This window comes from Poecile atricapillus, chromosome 11 (genome assembly GCF_030490865.1).
Source record: "Poecile atricapillus isolate bPoeAtr1 chromosome 11, bPoeAtr1.hap1, whole genome shotgun sequence".
Taxonomy (NCBI): Eukaryota; Metazoa; Chordata; class Aves; order Passeriformes; family Paridae; genus Poecile; species Poecile atricapillus.
The window spans coordinates 10,698,830-10,719,926 of record NC_081259.1 but is presented as its reverse complement, the minus strand read 5'-3'; the positions used below and the strand labels follow the sequence as shown (position 1 = coordinate 10,719,926).

General features: G+C 37.8%; 1 protein-coding gene across 1 annotated transcript in view; it reads right to left on the bottom strand.

Moving 5' to 3' along the window:
• Positions 1 to 21,097, bottom strand: part of FBN1 (fibrillin 1) — a 144,047-nt gene that overhangs the window by 83,437 nt on the left and 39,513 nt on the right. The window contains exons 7-9 of the mRNA XM_058846938.1: positions 8,282 to 8,479; positions 4,890 to 5,015; positions 374 to 499 (exon numbers count right to left, since the gene is read on the bottom strand). Coding sequence (XP_058702921.1) covers positions 374 to 499; positions 4,890 to 5,015; positions 8,282 to 8,479 — 450 coding nt within the window. The remainder of the gene's footprint in view (positions 1 to 373; positions 500 to 4,889; positions 5,016 to 8,281; positions 8,480 to 21,097) is intronic.

Genomic DNA, 21,097 nt, shown 5'->3' with positions numbered 1-21,097 from the left:
GGTTATAACAGTTGGAATACAAATTTGTTTTTCTAAATGAGTGCTGAATATCAAACAGACTAAATTAAAGACAAACACAAGAGCAATAATACGAAGGAGACCTTTAAACAAGTTCTGAGGCAAAAAATATGACATAATAGAAAAACAGTAGTAGAAAAATAAAAGAGAAGGTCTCAGCGAAGAGGCAAAGAAGAAATATCCTGCAAATGGAAAATTCATTTCAGAATACATATATAGGTACGTGATGTACTTCTATATTAAAGGATTTCAAGTTCACAAGTTGAAATATGTTTTTGACACATTGTTACCCATTTTAGATATTCATGAATTTTTATAACACTTACTGTCCTATTGTTCACAGGACTCTACTCACCTATGCATTTTAAGCCATCAGGAGCTGTATAAAACCCTGGAGGACACTTGCAGAAGTAACTGCTAACTGTGTTTGAACACTCTCCTCCATCACAAATTCCAGGAATGGTGCTACATTCATCAATATCTTTAAGACATAAAGAGATGCAGAGACATGTTAGCTAAATTCTTTTTGGCACAAGAAAAGGTATTTTATAACTAGTAGCAACTATCAAATTCAGGACATAATCAGTAGTTTTGAGTTAGCATTTTTTGTTAGTCATCTTATAAACAGAATGAAACAGAACCTAAAAAAATACTGTATCTGCAAACTGAAAATACAGTATCTGTAAATTGCAAAAGTTTTACTCCTTAATAATGATGGATAAAAATCTTAAAACTGCAAAGATTTACTAACTCTAAGAAAACTGTAAGTCATCCAGTCTGAATTCTGCATACTAGAATTAATAAAACCGTGTTGGGACCAGAGTGCAAACTGTATAATGACCACAGTGATCAGGAGCTTAATGGTTATCTCCAGCAGCACAGCATCTCCTGGTACCACATTGGTTCAATACACGCTCACAGGGACATGTACCACCTACTGAACTGTCTGTTTTTCTTATTGCACTCAGGCCTGTCTTGGAAATCCCACACACAAAGGCACTGAAATACTAGGTATTGTTCAGCTAATGCAATCTGACAGGATTACAGCTCAGACCAGGATGACTGCAGGCAACAAAAATTATCTTCCCTGACTTTCTCCACTAAATTAATGTTCTGAAGTTTCAACAGGTTTCTAGATTGTAACCAAAATACCTACTGCAGAAACCAGGCAGTGTCCATAATTCCACCTACATTTTATCAGTGATTTTAAAATAAAATTTCCGTATCATGATTGTCTTCACTAACAAATCTCAATCCATACACTAAATCATCCTCATAGACACAACGTAGAAAAATTTTCAGTCTGCAGGGAAAAAAACCTAACAAATTCCTACAACTCATCATAGCTGCACAGAGGGAACTAAAAGGGTTTCTTCCTTAGCTAATTTATATAATCTACAGCTATGTGAATAACAACCTGTGTCAGTTCCAAGTGTTCCTTAATTACCACCAGTAGCCTTGCCTGTGATGTGTAGTTACTTTCCCCTTGGTTTCCAGTGACTGTCTTAACAATGCAGCTGTATCTAATTAGCACTGCCCTCATCTCCTAGGAACCTGGAGTTCTGTTGAGCTTAAAAACAGCTCACTCTTTTCCATGGTACCTACAAGAGGAATTAGTCAAACAGAGCAGAAAGGGAGGTTATTCTCTAGACTGATCAATGACATCTGCTTGTCACAGCCATCTCCAATCACCCAGCTGCTCTCCTGACAGGGAGCATCCAGCTAGAAATAACAGCATCACAGGACTCTACCCAACCTCTCCTCCAGAGATCTACGAAAAGACAGACACATGACTGTAATAATGATTTCACCAACCACAAAAATTTCTGAGATGAAATACTACAACACCACCCAACACACCAAGGCAAGGAGTGAATAATACCGTAGTCATTAAAAAGGACTGGAAGAGTTTAAATGTAACGCCTAAATTGGAAATTGGCCCCAACAGATGGGGGAACACCCAAAGTCCCACAGGACCATTAATGAGCATTTTAGCAAGTAGAAAGGATCTCAATTCTACTTCTTCTGTGAAGACAGTAATATGAAAACTAACAACTCCTGGTCTCCTAAGTAAAGCATGGGATGCTCTAATATTTTTGTGGCCCCTTGCCTTAGCAGGGAATTAGTGGAGGGACTGGGATGGCACACAGATAACCCAAGTTTGCAGACTCAGCCATCCTAAGTGGAGTGGGGCCCCGTGTCCCCTGGGCGCGTTCTTCCCCAGCATCTTGCTAGTTGTCCTGATGTGGGTCACATTCCTCACTTGGGTGTGTGAGAGGGGTGTGACTTTTTTTTCACTGCTACTTCGAGGATGTTGCCAAAGCCTCAAGTCCGAGTGCCCTGGGAGCACTGCTAAGAGACTTCTGGCTTCTGCTCCAAGATTATACACCACAGGAGTCCCACAAGTCTCAGTGACAAAAAATGTGGAAATTGAATTTTGGTCTGAATAAAGACCTTAATTAACAGAGAAAAATGCAATCATAAATGGATCAGATTCAAGCATTTTCTGACTCAAATTCACCAATGTTTATCTAAAAGTCAGTGTTGCCACTGTTTATATAAAGTCCGACCTTTTTAAAAGCAAAATCATCACTCTTTATTTTAAGGTTGAGCCTAACCCAAACAGTATTTCACTATTTACATTAGTGTTGACATCCATATAAGCAACACTGCCGTTGTTAAGTATGCGAATTTTACAAAGGTAAGTAACTTGTACTCGCAGACTTAAATGTCACTCCAGGAAAAATTATACCCCCAGAGCCACCACAAAAAATAGAATTTACCTCAGCATTAGTGCAAATGGAAAAGAAATGGTTATATCAATCAGTGAAATAATGTAGCAGTTAAAATACAGATTTCCACCAGCTATGCTAACAAAGAGAACTTCAGCCAATCTCCATCATTTTCCATCTTGTTGACTGCCTACCTGTCCTTGATGATTGCTATTATGATCTTACTTTAATGGAGACCTGAAAAAACAGTACTGGTAATTCAGCAGGTAGCTCCCAGTTGAATTAAATCAGTGACCAAGGACATTTTACAACTGCAAGAAGTCCTACTTGTTAAATAGGAAGCTAAACTAAGCAATCAATCAGATGTTATTCATTATGTATCAGAATTAACTATAGTTAATTACTCTAAACTAAACTTGTCTTATATTGTCTTATCAAGTTCAAAAGATAATTTAGAAAGAACAGGATGGATAGGCTGTTGTTTCATGATCATACTCTTACATGTTGTTTCCACCTTATTTCATGCCACTGGTATAAAGGTGGTACTTTTCATTCTTTGAATTTTATTAATACCTACACAGCTTCAGCTAAAATTGCTTGGTACATACAATATGAAGATGTACTGAAAGTAACTCTCTGTCTGCAGAGGTTAAAAAATCAATAGGTATGAATTTGAAGAAGGGAAAATTCATCTGATCTTTGCAGCCAGGTGCTCACTACAAAGAGACTTCACAAATGGGGCAGGAAATCTGTGGCAGGATACGGGAACACATCAACCTATACCAGATTCTTGTGTCCAGTTCCTTAACTGTTAGCAAGTGCAGGCTCTGAGGGCAATGATTGTTTGGGGCTTTTTGTTCTTTGGTTGTTGTTTGGGGTTTCTTTTTAAAATGATTCAGCAATTGAAAAATATCATCAAAATGTTTATGAGATGCAGCCTACAGCTCTCAGCTTTTCATGTACTGATACTTAACAAGGCACATGTTCAGTCTCTCCTATTCACCACATTCTTGGTACTTCATCCACAGAAGGAAACACTTGTAATGTTCTATTCTAAATGTAGATTACATTCTGCCAAAATCATTGGCAGGCAATATATAAACCATGCTGTGTACAAGCTCTTCTGAAATTGCTCTCCCTAACCTGCAAATAAATTATAAAAATTTGACTAAAATAACGATTTTTCTTTTGAAAGAGTAATGCATAATTCTTCTAAAATGACTAAAAAGTTTTGAGTGCTTCTTAAAGGGCACTTGATACAAGAAAGGATGATGAATGCACGCACACCTTTCTCTCACAAATACTTCTATTATACTGCAAGTTTGCATTCCAAAATCATTAGCCATTTATGAAACTTGTCCACTCGAGTTAATTTTAGTCTAATGACAGAAAGTAGAATCAGTTGCAAGAGTTTAAACACTATCTGGACTTCACTGTAAATACAAATCAATAACGTGCAACTAACACATTTTAGTACTATGTTCCTTCAAAATTCTCTTAAAGCAAAGGAGACATCTATGCTTTATTATATTAGAAAGAAAAAAAAATACTATCAAATCACAGTAAAAATATAGCACAATTCCATAATCACACACTGCAAATTTCCACACTAATATCTAGCACCTGCTGTAGCCCCAAGTTAGGATGACTAGCAAGCGAAGATAAAATGTTTGTCCTTCTGCAACATATGCAACTGTAAGGCTGACTTTAGAGCAGTCTTCACACAGCAGTGTCAAACTCCCACTTATGTTAAATGCAGTTCACCTGAGTAGATAGGAATGTGTTGAACCTTCCAGTCATGTACACTTTTTGGTCAAAAGATCCACAAAGAAATAGGTGCCTCAAGTATTTCTAAAGCAACATATGAGTTAGAAAGTATTTTTAATGTTTTAATGTTAAATGTACCTTCAAGTCTGAAATATTACATAAATAAAAAGGTGATAAAAGTTGCAGGGACAGTATTTAACATTCTCTGGTTTGGGAGAAAGAACTCCTATTTGTATTTGTTGTGAATAACGCTACTTGCACACTCAAGGCAAAAGAGACAGTAAGTTTGTTACAAACTGTTAAACAAAGCTTGCCCTCCAAAAGAAGACTCTCCCCCTTCTACTTTCAGATGAAACTTCTAGAAGTTCTTACCATCACATTTTTGTGTTACTTCATTAAACTTGTGTCCAGCTGGGCATTTGCACTCAAAAGATCCAACAGTATTAATGCAATTTCCCCCTTGACAGATCCCAGGGATGGCTTGGCATTCATCCACATCTACGATATAAAAAAAGGAAAAAACACCCACTTTTATTTCATTTCTCAAGAACAGCCATAATAATTTGTCTACACAGAAATTAAATATGCCTAAATCTGTTCTTCACCCATCATAATATTTTGATACTTGCTTGGGAAGACAGACACTAATTTTGTAATTATTCTATGCAAAGTATGATTAAGTACAGTACTCTAAATATTTTCTGCAAGAAATCACATGGTTATTATTGTTACAGACATTAAATATCTAACTGCTATTGCTTTGTTTTTCCAAAACATCTGGGGAATGGTGTGCAGAAAACACAGCCTGCCAGAACCCAAGTTTCTTTGAAGTGTCTAAAGCTGGTCACCCAAAATCACTTGCCCCTTGAAAATCTTGGCAACTCCGTACAGTGCTTAGGCCACCAGCACAGAGGAGCAGTTGCAGTGTGCATGGAGGGGGCCTCATGGAGAGGCACAGCAACTGCAGAGTAATTTCTGATGGAAATTATTAACTTGACACTCCAGCGAGTTCAGCACCAAAGACATTAGACTGTGGTTAGGGTTTGACTCAAGAAGTTTTATAGCCATAATTAATGTCTCAGGAGGAATTATTAATGGCCTACTTAGATATACATAAATTTGAGGGGTTTTTCCCTTTTATTTGTCTTTCTTTGCTTTTCATTTTTCACTGAGGAAAATGAAAAAACAACGATGATATCACAGGCTAGGTAGTAAGCTCAAGACAAACATTTTCAAGAGGCCCGTTTCTGGCCTCACAATTATTTTAGCACAACAACATCTGTGTCGTCACTTAGCTGCAGAAGTGTTGCTATGGCTTAATAACAGCTACAGAAAAGAGGCTAAAGGAGACAGAGGAGTGGCATTGCAATAGGACACTGGGGAAGTCTGGCTCACAGTCTCTGGGGGCTGTCCTGTCTCTGCTCCTCAGGAACTCCTTCAGGAGCACAGAGCACTCCATTCTCCAATCCAAATGCTCATGCTTCCCCCATCTCTTCAGGAGAACCAGCTGCTGCTGCTGCTAAAAACTGATTGCTTGAGTTCTTGGGCTTCGCACTGACCAAGGTTTCAATGCAGGGATGCAAGCTAAAGGAAATTATACCTTCAAATCTCTCTTTATAAATCCCAGAGAGACAGCTGTAGTGAGTCTTGAAGTCTGAAAAGTGTAGTATCATGTACGTACAAAAGGGTAAGAGGCATTTTTCTTGGAAGCCACAAGTAGGAAGTCTCAGGAATGCCAAGGACCATATCTGCACCACATGGCAAAGTGTTAAGATCCCAGGGTGAACAAATCCAGGTCGGGGGTGCAGCAGCAGAGCAGAGCTATCCCTGAGGGAACCACTGTGCTGGGAGGTCACAGAACCAGCACAGCCTCAGCAGCCTCTGCTCAACCACATTGCTGCTGGGACCTGAGCTACAGCAATGGGCTGGGCTTTAGTAACAGCAATAGGCCAGACTTCATGGCACTGTACTGACTTAAAAAAACCATCAAAAACTAAAGAAACAGAAGTCATGCTTTTGAGTCATAATGTCTGTTTCAAAATCCCGCCTTTTGGTTATATTTTTCTTCTTTGTATCTTTAAAAATCTCAGCTGTGACATTAATTTAACTGTCGGCCAAAGCCAAACTTTGGACAGTGATATTCTATTTACTTTTGAAAATAACCTTGCCCTCACTATTTCTCTACTTTTTTTTACTTCTCCACACAATAATAATGATTCCTTTTTCTCTTCAGAGAACCTGGATTTTATTTAACCTGTTTTCCTTTATTTAGATTGAATATGGATGTGAAATCCCTGAAATGTCTTCAGTTTGAATGGATGTTATCTGATTTCAAAAGGATTTAGTACAATTGCATGAAAAATAAAGTGAATATGTGATTCCATAAAAGATCTGTTGAAACTACAAACACAATACTTAAGAAGGGAAAACTGGAAAATACAAGTCAAACATACCAGGCCAAGACTGTGTTGGCACCACATACAGATTACCATCAATGTATGTGTTTGCTAAGAAATGTGCAGTAAGCAGAAGTATCCTTATTCCAAACTACACAAACCCATTGGAGAGTTCACAGCAGCTTTCCCATGACACAAACAAGAGGGATATAACTAGGTGTGGCATAAGTTCAGGGGTGTGGGCCACATATTTATGTACATAATCTTTCAAAAGTGTCCAGAACCTTGGTTGACAGATTCCAGTACAATTTAGTCCTGACCTTCACAATAAGAGGGGGAACAGAATCACTGAGGTCAAAATATGGGCACATCACACAGTGCACACAATCATGTTGTCCATCTTGAAGTTCATCATGTCTGTCTGCAGGCACCAGCCATGACCTGGCCTGTGACAGAGGGTATCTACATTTTTAATGCAACAGAATGCCTTGAAATCCCTTCATAGGAATTTCATGATTATATAGAATTGCTCATAGATTTATAATCTTTATCTTCCCTATTTTCAAAAATATTGCAACTCATTAGAAAATGTTAGAAAGATTGAAATAAACTGGCCCCAAAGATATGGTGCTGGGAATGTATAATCCACATCAGTTTAATACATAGTTGCCCCTGTTAACTTTCTCCTGTTTCCTGCCAGACATCCAGACAAGAAAAGAATTTATACAGCTGGAAGTATTAGAATAAAAGCCAAAAGCAGTGTAAGGACTTTCTATGGTAAGGCATGCTCTGAAAGAAGTAAGCAACATCTGGGTGGATTTTATGATTTGAAACAAATGCAAATGCATTTCCAAAATTGTATAAAATATATAATAAGGCATTACAAATGGCATGACAGGCACTTTTCTCCAGGTCAAAGCAGTGTAGCTCAAGAGATAAGACAACCAAGATGAAACCAAATTATACAACTTTTAGCTTAAAAAATCTCACACTGGATAACCGGGGCATTATTGCCACAGATTGATGTTTGCATGTTTTGAGTGCTTCTGAAACAGAACAAATTCCTCCACAGAATGATCGAGTGGTACACTCAGAAAAACACCATTACAGAACCAAGGGAAAGCACTGCTGGCAGTGAGAAATTCATTAAGATGCTGGCTGCTCTCACATGACCTGAGTTACTAATGTACTCACTTGAACATCAGGCACTCACTGAATCATGAAGTAATGCATCTGACAGTGTTTTTCCATTCTTCACACATATAGCTGAGAATGGCTTAGGACAGGTTATTCACAGCAGTGTAACTCAATTAAGATTAATCCAGTAACAATTTCAGCAGCTTTTGGGAAGCTTTGCTGCTAACTTACCTTGACAGGCCCCCGTTCGAATGTTTGGAATGAAGCCTCGGCGGCAGGGATGCGGCTGAGCAGGACACATTTCACAGGGATGTCCCCATGCTCTCCCCACTGTTGCACAGCACAGGGTTTTTGTGCAGACAATTCCACTGAGCTGGCCCTGGCACATCTGGTTGGTTACCAAAGTGAAGCAAGGGCCAGTCCTGTAATCTGTGCCAAAAACAGGAAACCTGATCAGCATTACAATAAAAACACACAACAAAACTCTTAATAAAGCAAAATAACAGCACTTTTAGGCAATTTCTTTTCACAAAAATTGCCCATCAATCCAACAAATTATTTTAGAAGTGTTCTACAGAGGATTTTTTTTTTCTCTCTTTAATTCAAATCCACTGAAAACAAACTGTGATTATTTTACCAGGAATGTTATATCTGTAGGTCCCCTTTGCTGTTTCATTTAATCACTCATAATATTCTTCCCAGGCTCCTTCATCAGTTTCTCTTAAATATTCAGTGCATTATTTAAAAGAATACTGATAAAAGAATACTGGGATATGTTTATTTCCACAAATTGGATGGCTGTTCTCAAATGAGGCTCAAGGGAAGCAAATTCAGACTACAGGAAGTTTTCTGAGGACAGTTTTCACTGCTATTCAGCTGTATGCTATACCAGATATGTGAGCAAATTCTGCCTACAGCTGAACAGAGGGCATGTGGAACACATCTGCTTTGATTTGTTTATGGTAGGACAGGCCACAGCCAACAGACAGAATCAAGCTAAGATGTTAAAAAAACACTAGTAGGCTTCATTTTGTTCCATCCTCCAAGGGCAAAAACCAAACAGTGGTATTGCCAACTCCAGCTGTCTCCTGTACATCCGGGGTGCACACTCCAGTTAATTGTTTGCAAGCAACCCTAAAATGCTTTTTTATTTTATGGTGCACCACAACAGAGTCCAGCATCCTGTAAGAACAGCCAGCAAATTATGAACCTGAATACTGAAGTAGTTACCAAATACCTCAGCCAAGGTCACTAAGTAATCCACACTGTCTTAGGGTCATGTCATCATAAATTCCTCTAATTTTCATGCCACATCCAAACTTTGTTAAAAATAATGTTTTCACTAAAACATTGTTAAAAAGTGTTAAATAGGGCAGAAGTGAGAATGGATGTCTTTCCCATCTGCTCTATCTCCACACACCACATGCGCCCTAAAGCCTATCATTTAATTAATCTTCATGCCAACCAGAGATGCTGCGTCCATATGCTGTAATTCTGATAATTAATCAAGCCATTCTGATGCAATTAATAAAATTCTGTAAGGCAAACAATAATGCTATATTGCTACTGTTATCTTCATCCATTAACATGATGATATCAGAAAGGATATTGAGTTAGATCTAAATACCTTACTCTGATGTACTAAATTACACTGAATGCCATTTATTCTTCATTAACTATCTATCACTCCAATAATTGCCATTCTACGCCATTCTCGGTCTGTTTAACACACCTATAATCACCCAGATAATCTGTCTTCCTCTTAAAAATAACAGATCGAGAACAATTTTCTTTCAGCCTCTGGAAATTTGTCTTGTATTTCCAGCTCTAATGGAGAATTAACCTGTAAGTACCCATTAGCTATTTTCAGGCTCCCTGGTTAGCTGGACTAGCTGTATAAAAATACATAAATCCAATTCCTGCTATTTAATTTCAGCCTTAAAGGCTATCAGATTTCAAGTATAAAATTCCTGTCCTAGCCCCTCCAAACAGTACAGCTACATTAACTGAACACTTCTCCCACCCTTCTCTAGCAATTCCATCAGCCTCATCATGAAATGAGTCAGAAGCTCTGATAACATCTCTCTTGCCCTCAATTACTTAATTCCTTATCATTCTCTTAACTTTCTTTGGCTTGGTATTTCTTATTGTGTCCCTTCATTTTCCATATGAATTTTCTACACTAGAGCTTGTACTAAGTTTTTTCCTATTTTAAGGATTTTTGTAACTGCTTGAATTCTCCCAGGCTTGTTTTGCTTTTGTCAAAACCTACATTGCCTTCTTTCTCATTTCTCATTCTTCTAGAAATGCAGCTTTGGAAGCATGCAGTACAAACCCAAATATTAACATTTTTATCTTATACCTTCAATACAGAAATTAATACTAATAAATCATGATCAATTATACTTATCAAATAAAAAAATATTTCCCTGATCGATTTTTCATCCTTGATCAAAATAAGAATATGTGTTTTACTCTATGCAAAACTCCTGATGTTGTAACTGGAATATTAAAACAAGAGACAACAATTTCTTCAGAAATGCCATAGTTTTGTGTTGGCAACAGGAAATCTTCTGAGTACCTCCCCAGAATGAAATTCCCCATTGTAGATTGTCCCTCTGCTGTTTATATATACATGGGTTAAAAAGGAGTCATTTTGTTCTCCGTCGCAGTGGGAGCACGTGTCAGACAGTAGTGAATAACCCATCTTGTGTTTTATGGTAGGATATGAATGGATCAGCATTTACAATTGTTTGCTTTCAAGCTATAAATGACTTAGCAGTAGCTAATATTTCTTAGAAATATGATGAACCTAATGAAGTTAACTTCATAATCATGCAAATCTTTCCACAAGGTCTCAGTAACAAGATGTGGGTCAAATATGCACTCAAACCCAACCAAGTCAGGCTCCTATTTGTTATTATTCAAGTTCATAACACTGTAGTATGGTGAATTATAGACTCTATTTTCACCAAATATTTTGCCTTGATAAATTTTATTCTTAATACTCAGTTTTCTTCTAAATACATCTTTCCTTCTATTCTCAAATTCTTCCACATTTTCATAAGATATTTTTCTTCTCTGTTCTTAATGGAAAATTCTAAAAGTCAGAAAATCCATATGAAAAAGATCATTTGAATGTACCCACCAGCCTAAGGCCACAGTGAAATCCACATATCAACCCATTTTTTCATACAGAGCCCAAATAAAAAGAGCTTTAAAACTGAAGTGTTTCAAATAGTGAGTTTAAGACATTTTTACTTATTACAAGATGAAGGCCTGTGAGAAGAAAATGAGATTCTACGAACACAGTGACAAAATGAAGAGGTTATAAGCTTAAACCCCAATCCTTACTTTGTAGCATTAAAGTTTCCTTATACATTCATGACATTTGTGATTATTCAAACTACTTCAATAAGTAAAGCACAAGGTACCAGTGACCTGTCAGGAGCTGGAAAGAGTGAAAGAAGGCAAATATACCCGGAAAAACTTTTACTCAATTTGTATCAGTTGTTTTTTGTTGGTTTTTTTCTTAGGGATAACTTCAATTTAACTGAAGAATGTTGAGGCTTGAAATTATTTTAGTAAAACAATTTAAGACGTGTGACTGGTAATTCAAATCTTCTGAGTCACTTCTAATACAAATTTCAGCACGTGCAAGCAGCCCTCAGTAAGGCATTAGCCATCATTATCTAAAGCAATCTTATCTGCTTCTTCACATACTTCTTAGCTATTTTGATATGGAATAATTCCAAAGGGAGCTTCAGACAAATCAGAAGATGATAGAAACTGTAAAACGACATTAAGTTCATATGATGTCAAGAAGAGTAAGAGGGCAATAGAATGACACCAGTTTACACCATGCAACAATTCAGCTTATTAATTCCACAGGAATCAAGTTGGATTTTGATTTAGAGCTCATTCCTGTTTCAACTAATTTTAGTTATCTTCTCAAAAGATCCTTTATATTCCTAAAAGCAGCAGAGAGGCTGCTGAAATATGTAGTCCCAGCAGGCTTTGATCAAAACCAAGCACAGCAATAAATAATGATAATTATTCCAAGTAATTCTGGACAGCACCAAAGAGACTACAAGCACCAGGATAGTGCAAGATTTCTGACACCAGACACACATCTTAAGTTCCTAGTTCACAATAATATCTTCTTAGTTTCAAGCACAATATAGTTTTTAACATAAAAATAAAGTTTAAAAACCTTGTGAACTAATGGAACCTGGATTAAAAAACCATGCTAGTGCAAGGAGGCTGGATAAAATTTGGTCCCTCTATCCTCTAGGATTCACTGTAAATATCCTAAAAAGAGTTCTTGATGTTTCAAATTAACAGCCTGATTTTGCAAACTGATAACCACCTGTTAAGGGAGGTTGACAGACTCCTTCACCTCTCTTATAATAAATGAAAATTGAATGAGTGCAAAGGTCAAAGCATGAGACTGTAGCAAGCCAGCATTTATCTGATCATGATCAAGATCCCATTATAGAAAACAGGAAAATGCCATCTCTTGCCATCACAGAAAAATGGCTAATGATAAAATGAGCAGTGTTTTTCCAGCTCTCTGCACACAGCATGCACAGCTCACACAGTACCTCGGGCTGCAGCACTGCCTGAGCAGTAAACCCAGCTCCTGAGAGCTGCTAACACCTCACGGGGGAAAATTCAGCAGGAACGCCCAAACACAGCCAAGACTGCTGTGCAACTGGAACCCCCCTCGGCAATGCAAACCAACTTCCCCTTTCTTGAGTACAGGGGAAAGGGAAAGGAAGGAATATTTCATTATCATACAAATAATGAAAGAAAGGTCAGAAAGGGCTCTAAGGCAAGTGAAGTACCTTAAAGCTGATCATTAGTACAACTTATTTTCCTGCCTAGCAGCACTTTTGTTTCTGCTGTTTGGAGGCTTGTTTGGGTTTTTTCCACCAGCTGGGGATAAAAGAAGGGTATTGGAAGAGAGACTGCACAGGGCAGAAACACCATCTCATGTCTGCAGAGCAGCATAGCGCTGCCCAGGTGGGACCCACTGCACTTGGCAGCCTGTGCCACTGCTCAACCACACATCAGGAAAGGGAGTCACAGTCACTTGTACCTGAGAATGGTCCTTTGGAATCTAATTCCACACAGCCAAAGAATACACAAACAACTATACTGTCAATGGAAAAACATAGCGTCCATCGCTGTACATTTCACTGTACTTCAGTCATTTCACCCTCTTCAGAGAAGGCAGGAATACACTTGAAGATCATGGAGAAAACCACAATATGCCTCATTTCACGAGGCAGAGTGTGCTGTCTGAAATGAGAATTTTTGCAGTAAAATTTGAAGAATTGCAGAGAGTCTTGGCACTGACAGAAGAAAACAGCATGACCAAGCTGACTGTAGCAGTGAGCATCACCACAGCACAGTTACAGAACACAAAGGTTTAGCACTGCAGGCTTCATTTCAAAATCAAACTGATTCTAGGTATTTTCAGGCATACTAAAATCTCCTGATAAGAACAGAGAGAACAAACAGAAGGCTCTACATTCATGAACCTCATAAAAAATGATGCACACCTCTCTGTGTCACTGTGCAGAGGAAATAGGGAAGAGCAATGAGCTTGTAACTCCATCTTCACTTGCAAAGTTTTCCTGTCAGTTGCTTGTAGACTTGAAATGATGTTGATCATGAAATTATATTTTGCATACAAGACCTTATGACTTTTAACTGCTGGTCAGAAAAGTGAATTACAATGCTCAGAGATGACCATGGGGTAACTAACATTTACTTCCATCTTTTCCAATAGGGGACACACCTCACATCTCAATTCACAAACCAAATCAACACCAGACCCCGACGCATTCCCAAGTTAGTTCAATAAACTGACTTCCAACTATTTAAAAACTCAGACACAATAATGCTCTGTCCACAGGTGACATTGAAAGGCCAGTTGATAAATGCATCCAATCACAACACACTTTTCTTTCCACACAGGCCATTTCCTTAAATAATTACTCACTGTTAAGCACTCCCTGTCCTCTCCTCCCCCCAGCCAGACACCATTACTCACCCCAGTCAGATCCCAATGTGTCATCATTGGAAAGTACATGGCAAAGATATCAGAGGGTGTTCAGAAGAAAAGAAAACAAAACTCTGTAAATATTTAAAAACTTATTTCCTATGATGTCTGACACTTCTTACCAATGAGGTTTGGTAGGTTTGGACATGGTATGTGAAGAAATTATCACCATGCCACTTCTGTCTGCTCCCTTCCAATGCCGGAGATGGTTTCACATATAAGCAAGACCATTTCCCAGCTGCTCCAGTGCACAGTGCAGCACTGAGCTCAAATAGCTGAGATTTAACACTGGCTAGTGCTAAGATGTCACTGGAACTAGGGACTCAGAGTGCAACCATTCAGGCACTGTTTCTGGCAGGGATATAAACCTGGCAGCAGAAATGTCTCAAACTACTACAGCTGTGCTGCGGACAGATCACAGCTCCAAGTTGCTTCTCATTATTTTCACAAGAGTAAAAAATATCCATGGAAGCATATCTAACACTGGTGCCACAACTCTTTATTCTGTATTAGGCAGCCAAAAGGTTACTTACTGCCTCATATAACCCAGCCACGGGAATATTACCCTTTAATTCATTAATCTGATCACCCCATTTCTTCATGTCTTCCTCACCTTTGCTTGTTGCAAATTATTCTCATATATTGACTTGCTGGCACACTTCAGCCTAAATTTATTTTCCATTCTGTAAGCTGTTTCACAAATCCATTTCTGCATAGATGATCTGTTTAACATGTCTATCTAGCAAATATTATCTAGTCTTCCTAGGATACTGATTAAAGAACAGGACTTTGAATTAATAGCTTACTAGTATTATGAGACTAACATTATCACTTACATTTGATGCACAGAACAATTCAGGCTATTTTATAAAGTATGTTGGCAATCTATTTTCCAGAACAAATATACAACTATTTTCGTGCCAATTTTGTTCTTGCAACTGACCCAGTTCTCAAAGTCTGTAGCTGAAAAGCAATAACATTACAGTAATAAAATAAAAAAATAGTGTTCAAAAATTATTATTACAGAATTGGAGTGATTTGCTGCACACATTTTAATCCAACACACAGACTAAGCATTTCACCAAAATCAAAGTCTTAGCTCTGTTGTTCCCAATTATGTGCAGCAGCAATCCAAATACAGAAAATTGTTACCACATTTTATTCTTTTCCATGATGAAGAAAACAGTAAGCAATGCAGCTAAATGTAGAATAACTTCTCATTTCTGAATAGCCTGACAAACTCTAGCCTACCCTACTTTTCTGTACAAGTTGCAAAGGACCATGTCTTCGCAGATTTTAATTTTTCCAATTTCTTTCACAGGATAGCAATAATTAAATAAAATTCTGGCTTGATTTTCATCTCCCTTTTTGCTAAAAAGTAACTAGTTTTGTGACGTATTTATTGTCAAGACCAGATGATTAGTAAGGAGAATGGATTCTACTACAGAACTTTGCAAGTTTCACTTTAAAAGAACAAGCTGGCTGAAGTTTATCACTATTTTTTCAAAAGTGTTCTTAGGAATGCCACGTTATAGAAACTCTCCTTACATATGACTAAGTGTTAACTATTAACTAGCAAGGTAAAGACAAAACTAGTAGACAAGCTCTGGGTATTGTTTTCTCTTTGGCTTCAAAAGACACTGACTAAAGTAAGTAAGACTATCCAAAAGTAGTGCAAATTGTATAAGAAAAATAGATCCTTATGACTTACAGAATATTACATAGAGTGGCATCCAAAGAGAGGGAATAAGGCAATGCATACACTTTTAAAGAGAGACTGCTTACATTTACAAAGGAGATGGAGGGGTACAATACACTAGAAATAATCTTTTCTTTTCTAAAATATAAATGCTCCTCTGCAGTGCCATGAAACAGAATGCAATTGCACAGCACTGGAATGAAACTCAGTCCAGAACTCAAAACTGGTTATAAATATAAAGGAGAGGTGAGAGGGAGAGAGGGAACCAAATTTCAGTGCTAAACCTCAGTGAAGCACAGCAGGAATGGAGAGAAGTTGACTTGCTTTCCATGAGCAAAGGCAGTAAATGTAATAATGGTGGTTTGGGAGTTGCAATATGTTAACTTAATGATACATACACAAATAGCTTTTGTGGTCCTAACAGAACTCTGAACTTCTGAAGTCCTGGCAGCTCTTTAACAAGGTGATTAAAACAATCAATATCTTACTCCTTTATAACTGGATCATCAAACTTACCTGAAGCAAGGTCCCTCTTCCCCATAAACCAAAAAGAGCAGCACTCCTGAGAAATTGTAACGGTGGAAACCTTTCACTGAATGAAAGGAAGGGGCAAACAGATTGTATCCCTGTAAAGACTCTCCTCCACATGGCAGACAGCTCCCTGGACAAATTTCTTCAACCAGACACTCACTCAGCTTTTTGTATTCTCATATACATGTATTTTTGTAATATTATTTCAGTGATTATAGACTTGATATGATGTAAATAATTCTTTTTTTTACTAGCCTAAAGACTTTGGAATAACTAATACTGTTCTCCTTGTATAAGGCTGTAACACAGAGTTTTATATTTTGTACAGCCAGCTAAAAAGACATGAAAAATATTTGAAAAACAGTGACAACAAAGAGTATTTTATTTTTACAGAAATATTTTAACAATTGTTTCATTTCATGGTTGTACAATAGCCCACAAAAAAATCTCAGGAAGTGTTAAAAATGTAAGTCAATAACATACAAAAATTGCTTCAGACACTAATACCTCACCTCTAACTCTATGGTGAAACACTACTTAATTGAAATACCATACAACCCTCTGTGTTACAGGATCAGATTCCTTCCTCACTGAAACTGTGGCATCACTCTGTATGTACACCAGTGTAATCATGACCAGAATCTGGATCATTTTGCATAACCACATATATGGGATTTGCATTAAGACTGTGGTCCAAAAATAAACACAGAAGTAACGTGCACTATTTAACTCTGCAAAAGCCTGAGGTATCTCTGTTGAAAAGTTACAGAATACATGCCGTAACTCTAGAATTATCACATGTACTCAATTTCTATTACTAGAAGCAAAAAAGCAAGAAGGTAAATGATCCAATCTTGATTCACAAGTTTTCAACTAAGCAAGTATAATTTTATTAAATATATATTATACCCACCAATATGAAGTCCATGAGATTCTAATACATGTGTTTCACTACTCATTGTTTAAGGCCTTCTGTCATTCCTGTCTTCATTGACCATTTGGTGGAAGAAGCCTCCTCTTTGCTTAGCACTAATGGGTCAGAGCCAGTAAATGACCTGCCTCAAGTGAGGACCACCACATCTTTAATCTAAGATTACAGAATATATTTATGACAATTGTCAATTAAACTCTTTGTAAAACCATAAAATCTGATTTTCCCAAGCAGAGAGAGAGTACAGAATAAGTATATTAAAATGGGAAGATGGGGAGGGGAAGGGATATTGATCCACAGACATTTCTCAAACTGAGGGTCAAGTTCTCTTCTTACTTACATGCAGCTGGAGAGAAGAGCGAAAGGTCTTTACTGACTCCTTTTAGTGATATAATGAAGAGCACTTTTTGGTTCTTTAACTTAAGGTATTAGTTGGGAACAACTGCAAGTTTTTCTAAAGGACTTTGAGTTACCATGAATACTCTAGATAAATATGGGAAAGGTTTTGTGCATTTACTGAAAGTGTAAGCAACTTCACATTCTTAGCATATTGTTTAACACTTTTAAAGTTTTAATAGCATCTGTGCTGATGCCTTTGGCCTTTTCTCACTCATCACACTTGCTCTGTATACACTATTTTAGTCTAACAGATATTGTAAATCTATTTTTACCTCAGCACTGGAAACTGGCATCTCTTCTATTTGTTGAAGGGAATGTCAAGTCCTAAGATTTCATTTGCCTCCACATTTGGAGGGACAAATCATTAAAATTTGGAAACAGTCACCAGCCTGAGTGTCTTCAACAGGAACATTCAAGATCTAAGACTACAGTCCTAGTAGGTTTTTTTTCCCTCTGCTAGAACTGCTTGGTTTTGTGGGTGCCCCGACATGACCTGAAGCATGAAGCCCAGGTCCCAGATACAAGAGAAAGGTTAGACTCACCGATGAGAGAACCACTCTTCAGTGGGGGAATCCCATTGCCTTTGACTGCATGAACACTCCCTCACACAGAAAACAGCCAGTGTTTGGAGGGGTGTTGGGGAACAGACCCACCCAGCTTCAGAGGCCTCTTGTCAAAAGCTGGGCCACAGTGGTTCAAACAAAATGGACACACTCCAGTTGTATTTTACTAATTATGTGCTTACAAGGAATAGCATCAGAATCCTGGAAACTGTCATGTGTACTGAATGGTCCATTACACTGACCACCATTTTGAATATGTTTTCATAATTTATTTTAGAAAACAAGGTTTCTGTCACCTTCATGCTGCATAAATCCCATGAAATCTGATTTTATTTTTTTTTTTTCCCATGACAATCACTGAAATTTATCTGTGTAACTGCACACAACATCTGGGATTAATGGTTTCAAATAATGGAGGCCATAAAGTGGTGGTCCAAAACACACATGAGAGCCAGTGAGAATTAGATAAGTAATTTTCATTTGGGGGATGTGGGAGAAAGGCATCAGGGGTTCAGCAAACAAGGCAGGTGTCTGTGAATAACTAACTAGTGCACTGGGGGGAACAAACAAGCTTTGGCATGTTCTTTGTAGACTACCACAGACTAATGCTGATTTCATGCCCAAAATAGAAGATCTTAGTCGAAGAAGGGGGATGGTTATATATGTACATATATTCACTCATACTTGCACTTCTTTTATCCTCTTCCATTCAGAGTACAGATTCAAGCTGAAGTTTTGTTACACTCTGGCTACACAGAGATGCTCCAAAAGATAAGCAAATACTCAGCATAATAGGAATCACTCAGATTTAGGTCAGCAAACTGCAAGCCTCACTAACTCCCAACACAGGAATACTTAACCTTTGCATAACACTGGAGCGTTAGCCTGTCATGCGACCCGAGCCTCCCTCTCTGAGCTTGCACCGCATGGTGCAACACCCTGCACAGCCTGGCGTACTACGCATCACTGCTAATGCATCGTGATGGATGAGTAGAACCAGAATCTAAAACATATGAAAATCAGAGAGCCACAGACAACACAAGTCCTTTAAACACATTTTCCATTCTTAAAAATCATTAAAATGCCTTGAATTTAAGTACAGTCTTTATAAATTTAGCTATGTTATTTATTGATAAAATAATAATTTATGTAAATTTTACAAAGCCCTTACAGGCTTTGCTTCTGTTTACAGATAAAAGAAACTGCTGCTGATCCAGATGCCTGTCTAATACATAATACTTCACAGCCTTGCAAAATGCTGTGTATTAAAGGTTGGAAAGTGCTTTTTGGCCTACTTTCTACAATGACATACTGAAAAGGAGGGAGAGTCTTGTGGTTGAGACACTTGGCTGGGACTGAGATGACCTGGGTTCAGTTTCAGACTCTGCTACAGACTCCCAGTACATCCTTACACAAGTGACTTAATCTCCCTGTATATTAGCTCCCCACATGGAACGTGGGGCTGCCAATACTCCTGGATGCTGGTGGGGCTTTTTTCTCTTTAGACTACACAGGCTTTGGGATGCAGACTTGTATGTTTTCTGAATGACAAAGGGAGCCTCAAGCTGAGTTCAGGCCTCTTGGCATTATTCTAATAAAATGAGAAAAGATCTTTCATGTAAAGTTTTTTGTGTTATGATTCTTCAAGGTTTTATGGTTGGTTGGGTTTGGGATTTTTTTCCTTTTTGGAGGGGGAACTGTTGTGGTGTTTTATGGGGATTTTAATGTTAAATTAATTGTCAGTTTCTAGTAAAAGATGAGAGGAATTCACTCCTGAGATTTTGTGTGTAGGGCAAGTGCAACAGCAGCAGAACACATTCCATGGAGGAACTCATGCACAATCAATTAGGTCGTCTAATTAATTTTCCAACTCAATAGATGCTATGAACTTTTTTTTTTTTTCAGAAGTATATCTATACACATGTGTAAAAGCAACTCAAAAACTTCTAAAATGTTAGAGGAGAAGGACTGATGATATTCACTTGAATGGAATGGGCTGCTACATGGAAGCAATGTCCTCTCACATGGGATTCCTATTCCTGTCATGAAGGGAGAAAACACATATGGAGGGCATAAGAGTATTTTCCCATTGACAAGGTTATCTAGTTATCATTAGGGACTGACTTGTTAATCAGTACTTAGAGTAGTTTATGATATTAGTTTCCCCCATAATTAGGGGGAATAAAAACATGTGGAGAGAAAAAGACACATTTAAAAAATAGGTTTGAATCAAATACGGACAAAAAAATGTAGATATTTAGTGGGTCTTTAACCACATATTACATCAGGTTTGCTACAGCATCTAATAACTGGTAGAGGTATGTGTTTCTCTAGTCCTAACTCAGATAAAACTTCAATCAGCATCACCCAGAACTGTGTCTGAATAAGGACTCTGGAACAAAGATTTAAACAAGCAGGAGAAGAATGGCCAGAGAATTTTTTGCCTTCTCTCACAGGGTCTTACAGCAGCAAATTTTCAACTGCCATGAATTTTCTCTGCACTTCCTTTCCCATCATTGTGACCACCAAAAAGTCCTTATTCCACACTAACATAATGAAGTGTCTGTGGGGCCAGAGTTATAATTGTGATGTCTGGATTAAAACAGGGAGTTGTGACATTTTTAAGAGTCCTAAGGGAGATGACAGTGAATTATAGAGAATACACAGATACTTGATAATCCACAATTATGGGAAAAAAAAGGCACAGAAGCACAACGAAGTACTTCAGCTGGGGTTTTATTATGGGTATTTCTATGGAAGCATAGACTAGATTTCTAAAGAACTTATAAAAATATCCATAGTGAACAAAAAGTGATAAACATTACAGTTTCTCCAACCTGTAACACGAACCAGT